The sequence below is a fragment of the Montipora capricornis genome, chromosome 10, assembly GCF_036669925.1.
Source record: "Montipora capricornis isolate CH-2021 chromosome 10, ASM3666992v2, whole genome shotgun sequence".
Classification (NCBI taxonomy): domain Eukaryota; kingdom Metazoa; phylum Cnidaria; class Anthozoa; order Scleractinia; family Acroporidae; genus Montipora; species Montipora capricornis.
In genome coordinates this window covers 31,469,978-31,489,977 of record NC_090892.1, presented here as the reverse complement: position 1 = coordinate 31,489,977, position 20,000 = coordinate 31,469,978, and the positions used below count along the sequence as shown (strand labels likewise).

General features: G+C 40.8%; 1 protein-coding gene across 7 annotated transcripts in view; it reads right to left on the bottom strand.

Moving 5' to 3' along the window:
- The window catches only part of LOC138019971 (bifunctional polynucleotide phosphatase/kinase-like), a 215,248-nt gene that overhangs the window by 168,569 nt on the left and 26,679 nt on the right, over nucleotides 1–20,000 (bottom strand). For 5 of the 7 annotated variants that reach the window (XR_011126282.1, XR_011126283.1, XM_068866956.1 and 2 more), the window contains exon 2: nucleotides 8,721–8,767. Coding sequence is in view for 5 of the 7 variants with exons in the window: in XM_068866956.1 (XP_068723057.1) it covers nucleotides 8,721–8,767 (47 nt within the window). In the remaining 2 variants the exon portion in view is untranslated. Of the gene's footprint in view, nucleotides 1–8,720; nucleotides 8,768–15,246; nucleotides 15,381–20,000 lie in introns of all 7 variants that reach the window. The other 2 variants (XM_068866957.1, XM_068866959.1) reach the window with 1 other exon arrangement.

Genomic DNA, 20,000 nt, shown 5'->3' with positions numbered 1-20,000 from the left:
AAGTAGCTCTCTAATAGCTTTGAGATACAACGAAAAATCAGCTTCCCCGTTTGCTCCGACAAGCTGGAGACAGACAAGTTCAAAATCTAACAAAGTAGCCCAGTAGTAGCCTTCTCTCCATTCATCAAACGGTCTGGCTGGCCCATCAATCTCTTCAGTTTTCTCGTATTCTTCATATGCTTTCTTCATCAGTAGACTAGCTGCTGTCACTTGATGAGCCCGTCTTGTTCGTGTTATATGGCTTGCTGTTAGAAAGGAATTGGCTACACCTGGTGAGCATTTGTTAGTGCCTCAGGCCAACCGCTTCCAAGAACCCACTTTCCTATAGCTTTAAAGTCAGCCATCTCAATATGCAGTCCACCAAGCATGATGACTACATGACTCTCGTCATACGCACCACCAACTGACCTCTGAATTTGCTTTGCTAAAGCAAGCAACGGCTGATCAACTGCAACAAAAGGAATTTGGAAGGGATTCAGGTGCTTAATGGTTGAGCCGATGACATTGATGGCATGTGCAATCATCGCAAGGGAGTGAACGTTCTCGGTAAACAGCGGCAGCAAGGATATTAAAGCTGAGAAATGAGATGATAGCGATGATTTTGAAGCCCGGTACACTGCCCAAGACACAATGTCTTCTTTTGTGAGCTCCCGCTCATTAAGAACTTGCCTGTTATTATCCAACCAATCTTCTTCTCGATCACTGTTGTTGGAGGTCGCATCATGATCCGTTGTAGATACCAACCGAGCACTAGTGTTGGGAACAACAATGTCCGAAGAAAGAATAGTCAACGGTGGTCCCTCAGAGTAGTAGGACGGCAGTGAGGCAAATTTCTTTGACACTGAGATTTTACTAGGATCGAACACATCAGTGGCTCTGTCTGTTCCTGGATTTTCGGTGGTTGGATGCTGGACCAAAGAGATTGCTGTGCCATGAAAGGAGTCATGCGAGCTTGTAGAACTTGGATTATGATCTATGTTATCAACGGTTGTGGTTGTTAACATACCATCACATAGCTTGGAAGGGCATACGCCATCCCTATCATATCTGTCGATAGCGCTGTTAGTTATGTCCGTAGAGATAGATAGAAGCCTGTCGTATGATATACACATCCCAAGCTTGTAGAAGGTATCAATCAAAGCTTTTTCTCTGGTTGCGCCGTGGATCTTAAGTGCTGCATATATGGACAGTGGGCACTCTCTGTTTCTGACATGGTGAGTGTGAAAAATGGCATCAGTAGCATTGCCTGATTTGTCTCAAAATGGAGATATAGTGTTAAAAACCAACAACTGAGCAACTGTAAGGCATGCCTGACTCTCCCCTGAATCCCTTTTGATTGTCGGGGCTCTCATTATCACATCTAGCAATGTTATGAGTGAGGCTGGAACGGCGCTTGCAAATGTTCCATTAAAAGTGTTTTTCACCCGCAGAATTTCTCTTCATACAATCATTTCTGCTTTTGCTAAGCAAAGCAGAGTCTCTATTTTTGGATTTCACATGACGTCACGGCCGTCATGTTGGTGTCCCCAAATCATGAAATGGCGGCCATGTTGGTGTCCTGATCCAATCCTCCGGGAATTGAAAGCTATTATTATGCTAACGTGTTCTTTTGTTTTCGTTGAAAAACATGGCTGTTGATCACGTGAGTGAGACCCAAGAATTCTTAGCCTCAAGCAAGACATCGCCGATTTCGTGGCTGAGGACCAAAAGAACCTCTCTTCCTTGAGTATGTGTCGTAAGATCAGGAAAGGCCGTCAGCACACAGGTCTTCAGTCTTGTAGCATTGATCTTATCAGGATGCTCTCCCCCAAGTTCGCTAAGCTTTGAAGAATAGCACTTTACAAGATCTGAAAGCTTTAACACAGTTGGCTCCTCAACTTCAAGACTCTCATCAATAAAGGCAACAAGTTCTGAAAATGCAAGTTCTATAGGCTTATATGATGAAGCATTTTCAGAGTTGAGCGAGAACTTCAGTTTCCTAGCTTGATTGTACAGGCCAACCATGCCCCCTGACGCCAGCTTGCCAATCAGCCTGTTGTCATTTACAAGAGATGCATATTCTCTCACTCTTCAACCTCAAGAGTGGAAGCAGAATGAAGATTTGCTGGGATGTCACTTGATTCACAAAAGAAGCAGTGACTGCTGAAAGAGCTGCCTGGAAGACTAGAATGCCTGGCCTTGATGGGGCTGCAAGTGTTTTCTGTTTCAAGGTCACTGTTTTCCTCTTCGGTCTCTCAATCATGTTTCCTTTTCTTAGCACGCTCTAGATTTGCATTACTAAAACTATTTCTACCTACACGTCTTGTACCATAAGGCCTTTCTCTCTTTAAGGCTGTGTTCTATTCCCTGACCCTGATTTAGCTCTTCACCATTTAAATGTCCAGGAACCGAATCTTTGCGTTTTCCATGTTTTGCATGACTTGTTCTGTACGACAACTGTTATTACTTAAAAAGATACTTCAAAAGCATTCACTTGTTTAAATTGGTCTATTATTTGAACTTATTATCTTCAGTGGGAAAGGTGTCTTACCTGTAGTCACTGTAAGTACAACACCATGGCAGCTGCCATCTTGGAAACCGGTAGAAGCACGAGAACTAGTCCCCAGTTCTTTTTTGTATTTAAATTGAATGAGGCCATAAAGAGAAAAAAATAAGTGAGAAACATCCATATCAAAAATGCACTAAACCCAACACAAAAATGGAAAATATACTGCAAAGGTTGGTCAAGACAACGTGAACATAGGCGTTGTTACAATATGTCGGCTGGCCAACACCAGCCTTCTTCAGGTTTATTGAATGGATAAATGCTTGTTACAAGATCTTTATATTTACCGGAAATGACATAAAAAGGCTACGTGATGTGTAAAATTAATAAAAACGGGAATGCATAAAAAAGAGGAAAGAGAATAACACATGATAACAAGATAAAAGAAACAAAGGAAAATTAAAAGGTAGCTAAACTAAATTACATTTCATCTCTTCTGTTAAGGCCTTCAGGCTCCTGTGTTCTTTCTCTGTGTATGAGGAATGCCTCACGAGCCTTTCTGATGGAGTCACGGCTAGTGTGCAGTCGTTCGAGCGGTATGAGGATCATGTGATCCTCCGTGTGACCACTGGTCAGGAAGTGTCGTGAAACCGCAGTGGGGGTATAACTACAAACCGGGTTTATAATAGGTCGCCTATGTTCATTAAAGCAGTCTTTAAGACGACGTTTGGTCTCTCCGATGTACTGAAGATTACATTTAGTGCACTGAATCATATAAATTACATTAGGGGTTTCACAAGTAATATGTGATTTGATTTTAAAGGTTTGTCCAGTACTATAAAAAGTATATTGATTACGGCCATTCTCAATAAAAGGACAGGCGGTACAACTAGTTTCATTGCACCGAAACGAGTCGGATGGAGACCCAGATTGGTCGGTGTTCGTAGGTTCCGGTAATTTAGCTCTAACTAGAATATCATCAATGTTTTTACAACGCCGGTAGGCTACTACAGGGAGATTAGTAAAAACATTTTTACAGCGACCAGATGAATAAAGCACGTTAGAGTGTTTGTGAATTATACGGAATATGTTAGGTAAAGCGGGGTTATAGGTAATGACGAACGGAACAGTATCTCTCTGTTGTTTAGGTTTGGGTTTAAGAGCGTCGTTCCGGGAAATGTCAGAAGCCATAGTATCTGGGTTTTAAGGAAATTAAGTTCGTTACCTCGATTGACGAGGTAGTCCATAAGTTCCTTACAGCGTTTCTTGTAAGTGTCATTGTCGGAGCATATGCGTCGAAGGCGAAGTGCAAGGCTATATGGAATGGAACGTTTAGTGTGGGTGGGGTGGCACAAGGAGATAAGTAAATATTGATGTTTGTCAGTGGGTTTAGTGTAAAGGTCGGTTTCTATGAGACCATCCTTGAGTGAGACCATCACATCAAGGAATGGAATATTTGTGAGGGAATGGGAACAAGTGAATTTAATGGTGGGATGAAGTTGAGATAATCGACAAATACTTTCAGTTTATCTGAACCTTCAGTCCAAATAACGAAAATATCGTCCAGAAATCTGAGCCATGTATGAGGTAGATACAGTGCGTTAGTGAGCCCGTCATGTTCCAACACAAAAGTTCATTGCATGTTTCGTAAAATATCATTTTGATAATATTTAGCAAGAGCAATACTCAAACGCATGTTATGTTTGGAGATGGAACCCGGACAGTACGGATTTAAGGAAACGCGGAAAAAGCATGGCTTAAAATAATAAATCAATGCTGTAAATTAATTGTGGTGATAATTATAGCGTCACGCCCCTGTCTTTGACATTCCACCCCAGGCATTCCAAGCTTAAGTCGCAAACTTTGAAAGGTCACATGATCACATCTTAATTATTTTCTAGCACAGATAATATGTTGCGTATGTTATTAATATACCAGTTCCGTGTTAATTTTGTTACTTGGATGTTCATTTGAAAGCAATTTGAACCTCAGTCTCGTTTTCATGTTGGCAATTTTAGGACATGCGCAGATCTGGAGTCCAGGGCTTAACTAAGGTTGGATCCATATCAGAAATTGTTTGTTACGTGGCTAGTAGTAATAATGCAAAGTTTCATGCTTTTATCACAAAAGTGAACAATTCAGCTATTTTTTGGACCATAACAGCTGTACTATTGCTGTCTACCGGATAAAAAACTGTGATACCAATTACCAAAAGATGGAGATACATGTAATCGTTTAAGATTGTTGGACAAAAGATTGCGTTTCACGGAGTCAAATGCCTTGGGAAAGTCCATGGTAAAGAGACGCACAACTTTACAGTTATTATCATCTAAGTATCTGGTGCTGAATAGTCAGCAGCGCAGATGTGCAGTTCCCACACTCTCTGTGATGCTCCATAATGTGTCTGACATGTGTGTTGTATACAGCCCTTTCAAGAGCTGTAGCGATCACCGGTGTTGCACTGATTCCACAGAAATCACCGTTCTCCTTAGGTACATCAGCCTTAGGTAATGGATTGATGTTTGCTCTTTTCCAAGATTCAGGCCAGGAATGAGTTGACAGGGAAAGATTCCATTCCCCGTGTTCTTTTAAAAGCCAAATAGGAATTTTGTCTGGGCCGGTTGCCGTTTTCTTCAGATTAGACAGAGTGTTCTAAACAAGTCCCACAGGGATTGTCGGAGCCTTGATATCTGGATCTATGTGGACATCAACTGGTCGAAGGTAGTTATTGTCGCTGCATAGATTGCCAAAGTACTCGTCAGTGACTCACTATCTAAGGTAATAAGGGCTGCGTTCCTTCACTGTGATACCAGGTCAACACCTTTCCACCATTGCTTCCAGCTGATCACACCCAGATTATACTGCTTTCTGTTCTCACTGATCACTTCCGAAATCCTCTTATTCAACTCTTTCAACTGAGCTTCATCGGACACCCTCGATTTCGACCTCAGAATGGCTTTAACAAGAGGGGTCATCCAAGCAGGGTCACATGATGACATAGTGACCACCCTTACTGGCATACACCTATCCAAGTGACCCCGTATAGTTGTCTCCAGTTTGTTTACCGTCTTGTTTCAGTCTAGGTTTCAAGTACCTCTCGCCAGTTCTCCTCTACCAAAGCCATGTAAAAATCCTGTTTCCTATGTAGGTGTCTGTCCCGGATGTGAACTTTACAACGCACAGAGTGAAGTTTAGATCCTGCAGGCAAAACCACACCTCGATGATCCGATTTTTCACACATGAAAAGGGTAGCAATTTGCAAACAAATTCGGGCCGGTTCGTTAAACAGTTATCTAAGTGTGAATCGGGAAATCAACCAGTACATTCCAGCCAGGCAATTGTTGTAATTCATCCATGTCCATCTCACTGAGATCTCCACCTAGAACAATGACGGTTTGTGGGTGGGCGTCAAGTACATTATCTGTGTAATCAATAAGATAATTCATTAGATCATTCTCTGCATAACTGTGCTTAGGCAGGTGATAAATTCCACACACAAGAAATCTATGCCCCATAGGAAGACAGAGAGTTATGCAAATTACTTCATAAAGCCTTGAGAGATAAACATCGACAACAGATAAGTTTTTCTTGACCTAAACAGCCATGCCGCCCTTGTTCCTCGTATCAAGTCCTGACCAGTTCCTATCGCTCCTATAGATATTAAAATCCGCAATATTCAACACAGCATTGGGCTGCTCTAGCTTTAAATGGGTCTCAGTAACAATGCACACATCAATATCATGGTTTTTCAAATCTGTCTCCAGCGCAACTGACACCCGCACCTTGTTCTTCGTTTTTTCTGCATATATTAATGAACATACATTTCGGCACCGCAAACTCAGACTTGTTAGGAGGTTGGCATGGTTTCTAACGAGAAATCGAAGTGAGATATCTTGTTAGCCATAACTCTCGAAGAAGTTTAGCAGGGCGACGACTCCTTGCTATCTCTATCGGTTGTTTTCTTTCCAACCTACACATCCTAGAGCAAAATTTGTTGCTTCCTCTAATGTCCCTCCGTTTCCCTGGTCCTCTGTACTTGAGTATTCCGAGCTCTTTTAGACCTCCAAGCACTGAAACCAAAGGTTTGCCAGCAGATATATGCAACCTTAAAATATCACAACGGTCCAACATGAGTGTATTCTTTCTTTGGTGGACACCAGTCTTGGGCAATCTTTCGTAAGCACATTATGTTCGGTAAAACTCCAGCAAACTATATATCACCGAAAAGGAAATAATATGAAGAATCCAAATATGTGAACATTTTTGTTTATTATGGCTTTCTTTAGCGCGCACGAAGCTTCAAACTCAAAACCATACATGTTCACTTAGCTGAATTACCCACCTTCGCATTATCACGCACATTAAAACAAACTGTACTATATCAATCAGCACTTTATAGGCTACCAAAGTGTGTCGGGTGTTTAGGATCTTCCTATTGGTTTCAAAGAAAATAAACTTTGAAGTTCACCAATAGAAAATTTTCCATTTCGTGACACACAGAGATGTGTCAAAGTAAAAATATTTCGAATTTTTTAAAAGCCTGACACCATTTCGTGCACCAATATCTGACGATCATTTAGCCCAAATTTCGTAAAAATCCGACAAATCTACATATTAACCTCGCCCACTGCCTTAAGAACTGCGGAAAGGTACTAAGACAGACGTTAAACGAAAGCTACAAAACAAACATGACAACTCAGAGGCACCCAATAACATCACGTGACCTGCATGTTGCGAGAATTTTTTTAAAATCCTCAAACCAAGCGGGATCGTATTTTGAGGTTGTAAAATGAGTTGGTAGAGTTGTGATTTGTCACGCAATCCACCAGTTAATCGGCTAACTTTAATCAGATGGAGCAAATACGCAGATAACAGCTAAAAATGGCACTTGGAACGCGATAATCGGTGGGTACAGTCGATATTTAACAAACATTAATATAAATCTCATTGTTTTTATCATGTAGTTTCAATAAAAACAGCCATTTCTCTAGGTGCCGCAGTCTGCAGTTCCACAAATTAGTGTTACTCATATAGCAGTCATGTTTTCAGGTTTGAGGAATCCATCCACGTCAGTTTATTTTCTCTGGCCAATTTTTCTTTAAATTTTCATTTTCGGATGGAAGCTTCAGTTACTTTTTTTTATATGTGTTCTCAAGTCTAGACATGGGTCTAATTCATCCCCCTCGAAAGCAGCCGCGGTCTTGTGGCAACCTTGCCCCAGGGTCTCTCTTCCAAAGAAGGGTAGGAGAGAGGCCCTGGGGACGAGGATGGTCTTGTGGTTCGATGGGTAGTTAGCCTACTACCTATTGAACCACAAGACCATTTACTATAGTCCATCTTACATTTGATTTTGTTGGAGCAGAGAGGTCATACAACATTGCATGAGAAAGTGATCGGGGAACAAAGAACTTGGTAAGGTCGAACACGTTTGTTCACTATTGCTACGTCATATCCAAGATGGCGCTCTCCAAGGAGTTTGCCTAAAACTAGGGAATCCAGAATCCGGAAGAAGAAATGCGGAATAAGAAATCAAGAATCCAATATAAGAACTTGAACCAAAGTCATGTGGTTTACACTAATTTGTAAAACAATACCAAACGAAATGATACAGAAACAATCCTAAACATTCATTAAAGCTAACATTTGGCCTAATTAGGCCTAAACAAACCTTTTACCAATGCTACAATAGCAGTTGGCCTAAAAACGTTTGTTTAGGCCTACGGTTAGCTTTAATGAATGTTTAGGATTCTTTCTGTATTTCGCTTCGTTTAGTTTTGTTTTCCTAAATGAGTTTAAGCCTTTGGTTGAAGTTTGCATATGGTATTCTGGAATTTTTTTCCAGATTTCTTAATCCGCATTCCAGATTCTGGTTTTACCCTAACCCTCAATTTGGCTAACCCTAGGCCTAAGTAGGGCTTTTTGGCCTAGAGTTAACCAAATTGGAGTTTTTGAGTTACTTTTAAAAACGTAAAACAATGACATGCTACGAGTGACCTGTGGAATGTGACCTGTGTTTTAGACCCGCCAGTTTAACAGGGAACTGGACAAATCCGCAGAAAATTATTTTGGAATTCCTGGGGAATAGCTTTAGTAATTTAGAGAAACTTTTTCTAGACAGTACTTTCCCTTTAACTGTGAACTTTGGTGAGCCTAACAGTGAAGATCGAGTTTGTGGTTTAGTTCACAATATGCAAGCAAAACAACTTCCAATTTAAGAGAGAAATTCCAACTTTACCTGAGTAATTTTCACTTCCTTTTTAGCATAGTTTGCTTTAAGTTGAACTATTGAAAAAAAAAATGACAAAGGAAATAAGAAAATAGAGAACAATTGTCATTGTTACAATGTAACTATTAGCTACTAGCTGTAACTAAATTGAATAAAACAAAAAAAGTCCTAACTGAAAAGAAACAAGTAAAAATGGATACAATGAATCAATACCAGTAAACTGTATAGAGCACTACTCTCCTTCAATACTGCAATAATAGCGGAGCTCCATACTTAAGAAAATATGGTAACCCATCGATGCGAGAAAATTTGGTTTTGGTCACCGTACGACCGTACCCCCTCCAATGTATGCCAATGTGGCCAGTATCACATAACCATATCACGGGTTCAAGTTAAGAGCTCATCAACGAGGTAATACTTCCGCTGACACTCTAGCTAGTTTACAGCATACATCTTTGACATTGGACATAATGTTCTGGTCAATTGACACCTGTCAAAACAAGGTATCCGCTGACCAGTATCACGTGATTATATTGTGGGCTCAAATTGAACCTTATCGAGGTCAACTCTTCTTTTAAGATGACTGCTGACCAGGGAAGGCTCAACCCAGGTCAGACACTCACACCTGAGCATCAACAAGGCTTAATTTTTTGCACTCTTTCTGTGGCTCGACGCAGCTACACGGCCATGCTCCGCCAACTAAAGCTCTTGACACCTTTCGTGTTCAGGTGGAAAATGGTTTGGAATTTTTTTTTCTCTGCATTTCGCTGGTTTCAATCCAGGTTTGACATAATACAGCTGTGGTCAGGACACACTGGTGGCTACGTAGTTATTCAAGTCAAGCATTGGAGGGATATAAACTTAAAGCTGAGTGTTTATTTTTAATTTGTTTAGTGCTGCAATTTGCTCTGAATTGCAATTTTTGGCATGTCTCATCTTAAGATTTTTCGTTTTGAATCTAATTAGTTTTCAAGATGCCTGGACAGCCTATGACAGAAGAACAGAAACGAAGGAAGAGAAAAAGAGAACAAGAACAACAAAACGTTTAGTACACCAGTAATAGCTCAAACTTGGTGGAAGACGTTACTCCACAAATTCTTTTCTTGGACACTAAACCCTTTGTTATTTCTACGAATGAGTTATTTCAAGTGGATGCATATTTTTAAAAAGTGGTTTAGTCGTCTTTTCCTTTGTTCAGGAAAGAAACTCGAATTTTTATTCTCAATGGGAATTAATAACAATCATCTGTACTCTCTTTGGACAGAAATAATTGATTTGTTTGCTGCTTTGTTTGGCTTTAAAATGCGAGCAAACAAGAGGTTTTTTTACTCCGTTTGCCTAACTGTTTTTCGATGTGCCTCGACAGTGACAAGAAAATTTTGCCCTTTGTTATAAACACGTAATAGCAATGAGTTTTTGTAAAAGTAAGGAGAAATATCACCAGCTTGTGTTTTCATAAGTTTGTTTAGAACATGTACAGTACAGGTACATGTAATTTGTTGCAGATCTTGTTTGAAGATTGTCCTTTCTTTCCGATTCTGGTTCTAAGCCAAGATGGCGTGTTTCAATGAAATACATCAAAATGTAAATGATCTCGTTTTCTGATATAAAGTGGAATAAAGTACATCAATAAAACTCCTTTTTTGACCTTGAACCAACAAAAACGATCTGTTGCATCAAGAGCTATAGTACGTCTGTGATTTATAATTTTAGCATGATTCCTATTCACTGGCTTTTGACAGTCGACTCTGAAATGGCTTCTTCCTTTTCCATTCGCTTGCTGACGATTTGCTTGTTTTCTTTTAAAATTCTTGCAATTCAATAAAAATAAATTGCCTAACTGGTGAATTTGACGGTAAATTTCGCTGGAAAAACCGATATAGCAATCATCCCTTCGTTATTCATGCAATATTGGTTTTCGGGAGAAATTTACTGTGGAATTCACTAGTTCGACAGCGAAGAAAATGACATTATTAAGCAATATCTGGAAAAACCAAAACACGGACAATTCCAAAGCCGTTTATTCTACAGCCAGTAAGAATAAACAACCCAGGAGCTCCGCTTTTAGGCTTGGCTAAATCTATATAATTATTATTGAAATTAAAAGCATTCTGATCAAAAATTAATGTATAGATTTAGCCAAGCCTAAAAGCGGAGCTCCGTGGTTATTTAATCTTACTGCCTGTAGGGTTAGTGAAAATACAAGGTTTTGAATTGTCCGTGTTTTGATGTTTGAGGTTGCTGCTTTAATAATCAAATCATTTTCTTTGCTTTCTTCTAAAGAAAAAGTCATTGCCTAACTAGTGAATTCCATGGTAAATTTTATGCTGTAAATCAATATCACATGAATCACAAAGCGACGAGTACGATATTGGTTTTCGTGTGAAATTTACTTTGGAATTCACCAGTTTGGCAATGAATTTTTCTTGAACTGCATGAGTTTTAAAAGAAAAGAAGCACACCTTCGTCAATAGCCAGCGAATAGAAATCACGCTAAAATTAGAAGCCATAAAAAAAACTTTGTCAGTTCAAGGTCAAAGAAGAGTTTTAAGGTGCTGTTACAATTTGTCTCGCAATGTTTTGGCGTCATTTTGGCGGCAAAAGTTGCACGGAACATTTCAGTGTGACATACAGTACCCCGCAACAGCCAAAATCATTGCGAGACAAGTTGCACGAAAAGTAGAACTTAATTCTACTTTCGGCAACAGCTCTTGCAACTTGTCTCGCAACGATTTTGGCCGTTGCAGGGTATGTTCCACGGTGAAATGTTTCATGCAACTTGTCCCGCCACATTGTCGCCAAAACATTGCGAGACAAGTTGCACGAAACATTTCACAGTGTAACAGTGCTTTTACTGGTGTACTTTATTCCACTTTATCTCTGAAAACGAGATCATTCACATTTTGATGTATTTCATTGAAACACGCCAGCTTGGCTTGGAACAAGGATCAGCAAAACACGGCAATGCAACCAAGAAAGGACGAACTTCAAACAAGATCCGCTCCAACAGTTAAATAACGTTTAGGTGCTTTAAACAAACTTCTGAAAACACAAGGTAGTGAGATTTCCCCCTATTTTACAAGAACTCATTGCAATTACGTGTTTATAACATAAGGGCAAACTTTTCTTGTCACTGTCGAGGCACACAAAAACAAGTTGGGCAAACGGATTAAAAAGCACTTGTTCGCTCGCATTTTAGAGCCAAACAAACAAACAAATCAACTTTTTCTTTATGTCCAAAAGGGAACAGATAATTGTTATTTAATTCCAGTTGACAAAAAAAAATTATTTTCATTCCTGAACAAAGGAAGAACCAATTAAACCACCTTTTAAAAATACGCATCCACTTTAAATAACGCATCCGTAAAAATAAGAAACGGTTTAGTGCCCAAGGAAAGAATTTGCGGAGTAGCTTCTTTTCTTCCACTAAGTATGAACTATTACTGGTATTCTATTTTGTCATTGTCGTTCTCTTTCGCTCTCCTTTCGTTTCTGTTCTAGACATAGATCCTCCCGGAATCATTTCACCTTATCAGAGCTTCTAAAGATCCCAGTTGTTCAAATGATGGATAGCGCTATCCGCGGGATAAATCACTATCCACTGGATAACTCAATTGGTTTTGCTAGTGTTTATCTGCTGGATAGTGATTTATCCGCTGGATAGCGCTATCCATTGTTTAAACAACTGGGGCCTGGTGATTACCCTCTGTTTGACACTTTTGACTCCCCTTTGAAAAATCCTGGCTACATCCCTGTAACCAAGGTGGCATGCTTTCTTCTAGTCCACTTCTCGTATGCACTTAAGATGTGATAACCAGATGTCATTGTAAACTACATGTATGACACCTCTTTCTTTCTGAAAAAATATATAGGGTGATATAAGAAAGGACTATTAAGGACGTTTGTGCCAAAATCTTCCTACGGTGAGATTTTCTTCATTTCTCGACTAAAATTAGGTTATCAACTACTTACTCCAAAAATGAAAAACAAATGAGGGTCACCGACTTTGTTTCGGAGAAAATGGCAGTGGAAAAATGCCTTAATTTCGATAAATCAGTCATAATAACGAAACGTAGCCTCATCTGCTCATCCATCGAAAATCATAACAATAAACTGTTAGAGTGAAGGTTCCCATGCATAAGTTTTTAGGAGTGGGATTTTTAAATAATTGCATGCCACTAGGGATGTCAGAAACAGTAGAGTTCATCCTCGACAAGGCACGAGAAATGAAAACTTTAAAAAATAGAGATCACTGATGATCTAAACGAGTAAAATCGATGTGATGTTGCAAAGCTCTTGAAAAATTTCGTTTGTCACGTTTAATTTAATTGCTAGCTGTTTCCTTGCAGGTCTGCACTGTTCAAGCAGACGAGGACGAAAATACACTTCTGCTCTTTTTTCACTTAAGTAAAGGAAAAGAACTTCAAAAAATACAGTCCCATTAAATTTACGCAACAGTTGGTCCTCGAGTTTTCCACCCTCCTGCTCACTTCTGTTTAAAATTTCATGATGATTTGGAAATTATAACTGTGCCATTCTTTTGCCGGCCTGGAATTTTTTCCCCGGCATTTTTGTCGCCATGTTTCTTTCACTAATGCTTGAAAAATATTTATGAAAGTCAAGTAGACAAGTGCACGACTCATAAAACAACGCAAATATCAGTCACGAAGTAGACTACTTGACTTTCATAAATATTTTTTAATCAATCTTGACTGATCACGATCTTCTCTGATCCAGTGGTGTGCAAGACTTATCGTCCATGGTTTTGGCAAAGGTTTTAAAACCTCAACCTCACTAATGCGACATATTACAGTCGTATTACCCGCGGAGTAACATTGCGCACAAACAAATAGCACGAACGTAAGAGAGCATGAAGAGAAAATATCATTAGAAAGCATGAAAACAAGGAATTTCTGTTAATTGGAAAAAGGCAGTGACTTAGCAAAATGTATTTAATGAATGCATTAATCTGGTCCTACGTGGAATTTGGGGTCGTTACTTAACAATAAGTTAAACTGCTACTATCATAATGACAAAATTTACATTTTCCCCATCGAAGCCATTTTAAGACATAAACATGCAGTCTGGTGCCTCATTTGCATGAGCCTGCAAACAATAAATATGTTTGGTCGAGTTTGTGGCCTTGTTGAATGTTTTTCTAGCTTAAGATTACCAAAAATATTGAAATCAGGTTGAAGGGGATTGGAAAAGAGTGAGTTGCCATGGAAACCAATTTCTTTACAGCCGTGTTGCCTGTAGAACTATCAACCTACCAAGTTTCAATTGTTTCTGCTGTAAATTGACAAAGATAACTCTATTTATATACTTGATGTTCTATGGGGTTGAGTAGATGATGTCTCTTAATTGCCTATTTTACACATTTTTTAAAATTAAATATCTGCGGAACCTATGCAGATATTTCCAAATGATAAACAGTGTTTTTAATCTTTCCTGGAATTCTACAATGTATGTGATAAACCTTAAAATTCAAGGATAAAAATTTGATCATACAGCTGTATAAGTTGCACTTTTTAAACTATGGCTACTCATGTAACTAATGCTATGACCTTGTTATTTAAGATTGATGTAAGCAAATAAACATAGATACAAATGAACACTAACAGTTTTATGCCATCACGGCTTCCAGACCGAGCACAGTGCGCATATCCTTACAAATACTTCCACTGATTATTACAACTAAGACATGTAATGATGAAATGGTATATTAAACGAATCATATACCATATTTTCAGGCTTCTCCACGCAATTGTGAAATAACTGCGAAGATCATAGCTTCTCTTGATAAGACATGTAATGTAGCCTTTTACCATTTGCAAATAAAAAAATACTCGTCGAGGGTATCTCTACTGACAATTATACGTGCTTTAATTAGAACTAGTCACCTAGACTATTGTAACGCTCTTTTGTATGCACTTCCTAAGCTCCAACCTGTGCACAAAGGTGCAGCTAGGTTAATAATGGACACTAGAAAATACCCACAGATAACACCATCTCTGCATGATCTTCATTGGTTGCCGGTTTCCTTGTGCATGCATTTTAAGATTTTACTCAACTTTTAACGTGTGTGATACATGGATTACCTCCATCTAATCGTAATGATATAGTTAATGTAAGGCAAAAGTCATTATATCATCTTAGGTCAAACGATAGTTTACTATTGTGGTGTCCCAAAGGAAAAAATGCTTTCCACACTCAGTGCAAGATCTCTTTATGCAGAGGCTCCTAAATTATTGAACAGCCTGCCTGTTAACTTACATGTACATTGTAATGGTGACCCTGTGCTATTGTACTTAGGTCACGTGACTAGCAAAATCACGCACTTAAGATCGTGTTGTTGAAATAAACCTCATAAGGGCTTGATTGAAGTGATTTATCAGTTTCTCTTCACGGTTTGGAGCTAAGAACGTTACATGGTGTCAGAAGTAAACTTCTGAGCAAGAAGTACAGCAAGATTTCGCTCACGTTTAGTTTAATTTGGATTGATTTTGATAAGAAATAGCGACGAAACCCTCACCAAATATGGACGCCAGCACAAATGACACAACTTCGCCAATAACAAGCAGCAGCACAGCACCGACTTCAAATTCCACACAGCAAGTCTTCACCTCTAATGTTCCGTTACCGCCAAGGCTGGAACTTCGAGGAAACCTGGCAAGAAATTGGAAAAACTGGCTGCAAACGTGGAAAGCGTACGAGACAATAACAGGCTTGCACCTAAAACCGCAAGATTACCGTGTCGCCACCTTTATCACCTGTATTGGGTCTGAGGCTATAGAGATCCACGGTGGGTTACCCTTTGCGTCCGAAGCAGAGCAAGGTAGCATTGACAAAGTTTTAGAGCTGTTGAACAGTTATTGCGTAGGTAAAACTAACACTATTTACGAGCACTACAAGTTTAATAACAGCTCACAAGAGCCTGGCGAGACAATCGACGCCTACGCAACTGTAGTCCGCACATTGGCAGACACGTGTTCGTTCGGTACTTTAAAAGAAGAAATGATCAGAGACAGGCTAGTATGTGGAATTTCTGATAATGCCCTTCGTAAAAAGCTACTTCAAGAATCGCAGCTACATGTAACACTGGAGAAATGCATGGATTATTGCCGAGCAGCCGAAGCGGCAAATAGCCAGCTAAAAGAGATATCAAGCCATGGCTCAGACACCATAAATTATCTGAATAAATCAAAGAAAGGACAGACTCAGTCGAAGCCACAGTTTCGAGCACAGCCAAACCTCGGAAGAAACGCTGGCTTGCCAGGAAATAAGCAAATGATCATGAGAGATTGCAAATATTGTGGATGGAGACATGAGCGTAAGAAAGAAGATTGTCCTGCATTCGGAAAGACCTGCAATACGTGTGGGGGGAAAGACCACTTTAGCAATGTCTGCATGCAAAAAATACAGCCTGGTAACAAAGCCCCTTCCCGCAGCAACCGGCAGCAGAGCAAGCTGAGAGTGCATGAGGTACACGGAGATGCACCAACTTCATCCGAGGATGAACTTTGGGCTCTCTCATTTGCCGGAGAAGTTTATAGTGTTTCTCACAGCAAGAAGCGAATCAGTGCAGTCATGGAAATTGGAAAGAAGACAGTGGAGATGCAGATAGACACTGGAGCATCTTGTAATGTCCTGCCCCGCAGTTGCCTCCCAGACAACAGAGAAATTCAGACTACAAAAAGAGAACTAATCACTTACTCTAAGTCTAAATTGAGAGTGTTAGGAACAGTAAGCGTCCACATCCGAAACCCATGCAACAATACAGAGTATGTAGCAGAGTTTGTCGTAGTTGAGGATGGTTTCGCACCTCTACTGGGAGCTGAGACAGCACAGAAAATGAACCTCCTAGTAGTCCAGCACCAGAACATCCTGCAGCCTGACCACCAAACACCTGAGATTATCGAAGACAGCATCAATAGTCTGACCGAAGAGCAAGTCCTAGCAGAGTATGCTGACCTGTCTAAAGGCCTTGGCAAGATTGAGGGAAAACTACACTTAGAAGTTGACGAGACAGTCCCGCCAGTAGTAATGCCACCCCGTCGTGTTCCAGTGGCAGTAAAAGGCAAACTAAGAGAAGAAGTTGACCGCCTTGAAGGCTTGGGTGTACTTGAGAAAGAGGACAAGCCAACACCATGGGTATCGAGCATGGTTGCAACGCAAAAGCCTAGCGGGAAGGTTAGAGTGTGCATTGACCCACAGCGCCTAAACCAAGCACTGAAGCGGAGACATTATCCCTTGCCAGTTATTGATGACATCCTGCCAGAGTTGTCTAAGGCGAGAGTGTTCACCAAAGCTGACCTTAAGGATGGGTTCCTCCAGATTCAATTGGATGACGCTTCGAGTAAGCTGACAATTTTCCAGACAGCATGGGGAAGGTACCAATGGCTATGTATGCCGTATGGGATAAGCCCAGCCCCGGAATGTTTCCAGCAGAAGCTTGACCAATGCCTTGAGGGTCTCAAGGGGGTGTACAAAATCGCAGATGACCTCCTTATTATCGGTCAAGGTGACACTGACGAAGAGGCTGACCAGGATCACGACCTGAACTTGAAGAACCTCTTGGACAGGTGCAGGACAAAGGGTATCAAGCTGAATAAGGACAAGTTTCAATTCAAATGCAGCGAAGTGTCGTTCATTGGCCATGTCATGACAAAGGACGCACTGAAACCTGATCCCCGAAAAATTGAAGCAATTGTCAAAATGGAGCACCCAGGTGTTGTGCCAGCCGTGCAGAGATTCATTGGGCTAGTGAAATACCTGTCAAAGTTCCTGCAAGACCTTTCGGAAATGTGTGAACCACTACGTCGCTTGACACATTAAGATGCCGAGTGGATTTGGGGCCAAGAACAGGAAGATGCCTTTGAGAGAATTAAGGAAGCTGTTGTCAAAGCACCAGTGCTGAAGTATTTCAGTGAGAGCGACCCAACCGAATGCCAAGGAGATGCATCCCAGGGTGGACTTGGATTCGTGGTGATGCAGTACGGGCAACCAGTCACATTTGCTAGTAGAGCGCTCACTCCAGCTGAAAGAAGATACTCGCAGATCTAGAAAGAATTGTTGGCACACGTTTTCAGTATGGAACATAACCACAACTATGTCTACAGCCGCAAAGTCATTTTATGGACTGACCACATACCATTGGTCTCAATCTCGAAGAAACCTTTAGTATCAGCGCCTAAGAGATTACAGCGCTTGCTACTCCGTCTGCAGCAGTATGACTACGAGATCCACTACAAGCCCGGCAAAGATATGCTGCTAGCAGACACTCTTTCTAGAGCTTACCTCATAAAGTACGAGCGGTCACCAACCGAAGTAGAAGTGGAACACATCCATGCCACACACTTTCTTCCAGTACCAGAACACCAACTCAAAGAATTGCAAAAGGAGACAGCCTGTGATCAAACCCTTCAAACGCTCAAGAAAGCGATTGTGGACGGCTTCCCTGATACAAAGCAGGAACTCCCAGCAGCCATCCATCCGTACTTCCAACTCTGTGACGAGCTTTCAGTACATGATGGCATCATATTCAAGGGACTGCGATGTGTCATACCTGAGACATTAAGGCCAAGGATCAAGGCGAAGTTGCATGAGTCGCATATCGGCGTGCAAGGTTGCTTAAGAAGAGCGCGAGAAACACTGTACTGGCCTGGCATGAATGCAGAAATCACTGACCTCATCCAGAAATGTGACACCTGCATGGCTTATCAGAGCAATCAACCCAAAGAACCACTAATCTGCCGTGAAGTTCCTTTTAGACCATGGGAGAAAATAGGAACTGATATTTTTACAGTTGATGACAAGAGTTACCTGTGCACGGTAGACTACTATTCAGGTTATTTTGAGGTGGACCAACTGTATAGCAAGACAGGAACTGTTATCATTAACAAGTTGAAGAAGCACTTTGCAGCGCATGGGATCCCAAACCAGTTGCACAGTGATAATGGACCACCGTACAATTCTGCAGAATTCAGCAATTTTGTTAAATCGTCTGGAACTGAACACATAACCAGCTCACCCAGATACCCACAGAGCAATGGAAGGGTGGAAAATGCTGTGAAAACTGCCAGTACTCTGATCAAGAAAGCCAAAGAGTCCGATTCAGAATTCCTCCTCCCCTTGCTAAGCTGGAGAAACACTCCCACTGAAGGAATGAATTCTTCACCAGCGCAACGAATGTTCGGTAGGCGCACCCGAACTCAGCTGCCAACAGCTGAAGTACTGCTGAAACCACAGTCCACAGATACAGGGGCAACAAGAGATCAAATACTGAAGAGGAAAGCAAAGCAAACCTATCATTATAACCAACATGCGAAAGAGCTCCCAATCCTCCTGGAAGGAGAGACAGTGCGAGTTGCACCCCAACCTGGCAATAGGTCACAGAAATGGTTCAAGGCAGTGGTACAGGACCAAACAGATGTGATATCCTATAATGTGAGAACCGAAGATGGTAGAATTTTCCGCAGGAATCGCAGACACCTTCGCAGCAGCAAGGAGCCATTCTATCCCTTTGAACGCAATGAACCAGAAATCAGCCCGTCACCTCAGCTGCAAAGAGTTACTTCAGCGAACTTTCCGGACTCCTGTGCAACAGAGTCTCATCTACAAGAGCCTAGCACTGAAACTGTACAACCTGATCAGTCAAGCAAACCGGAAGTTGTAGTGTCTGACAAGCCCCAGCCACACCAGCACAGGATCACACGCGCTGGACGTGTTTCAAAGCCACCAAGCTATTTAAAGGACTATGCTTGAAAGTTAAGATGTATCAGTGGAGAGAACTGTTGTTGAAACCAACTGGACTTTGAAAGAAAGGCACTTTATTTGAGAGCCATGTTCTAGTCAATCGTATAGTTGTTGTTATTACTGGCAAAATTTTCATTTAGTGCCAACTTGTTAGTTAGTTTGTCAACTTGTTGTTTGTTTGTTGTTTAGCGCCAACTTAGGGCCATAGTTCAATTTACAACTTGTGTAGATTTTAGTTTCAGTTCTTTTCTCTTTTTTTTTCTCTTTTACGAAAGGAAAGGTGTAATGGTGTCCCTGTGCTATTGTACTTAGGTCACGTGACTAGCAAAATGACGCACTTGAGATCGTGTTGTTGAAATAAACCTTGTAAGGGCTTGATTGAAGTGATTTATCAGTTTCTCTTCACGGTTTGGAGCTAAGAACGTTACATACATGACATTCAGTAAGTGGCTGTTTTCAAAAACGAACTGAAAGCCCATCTTTTCAGTCAGAGGCTTTTTAGCTTACATTGTAGTTTTCTTCGTTTCAGTC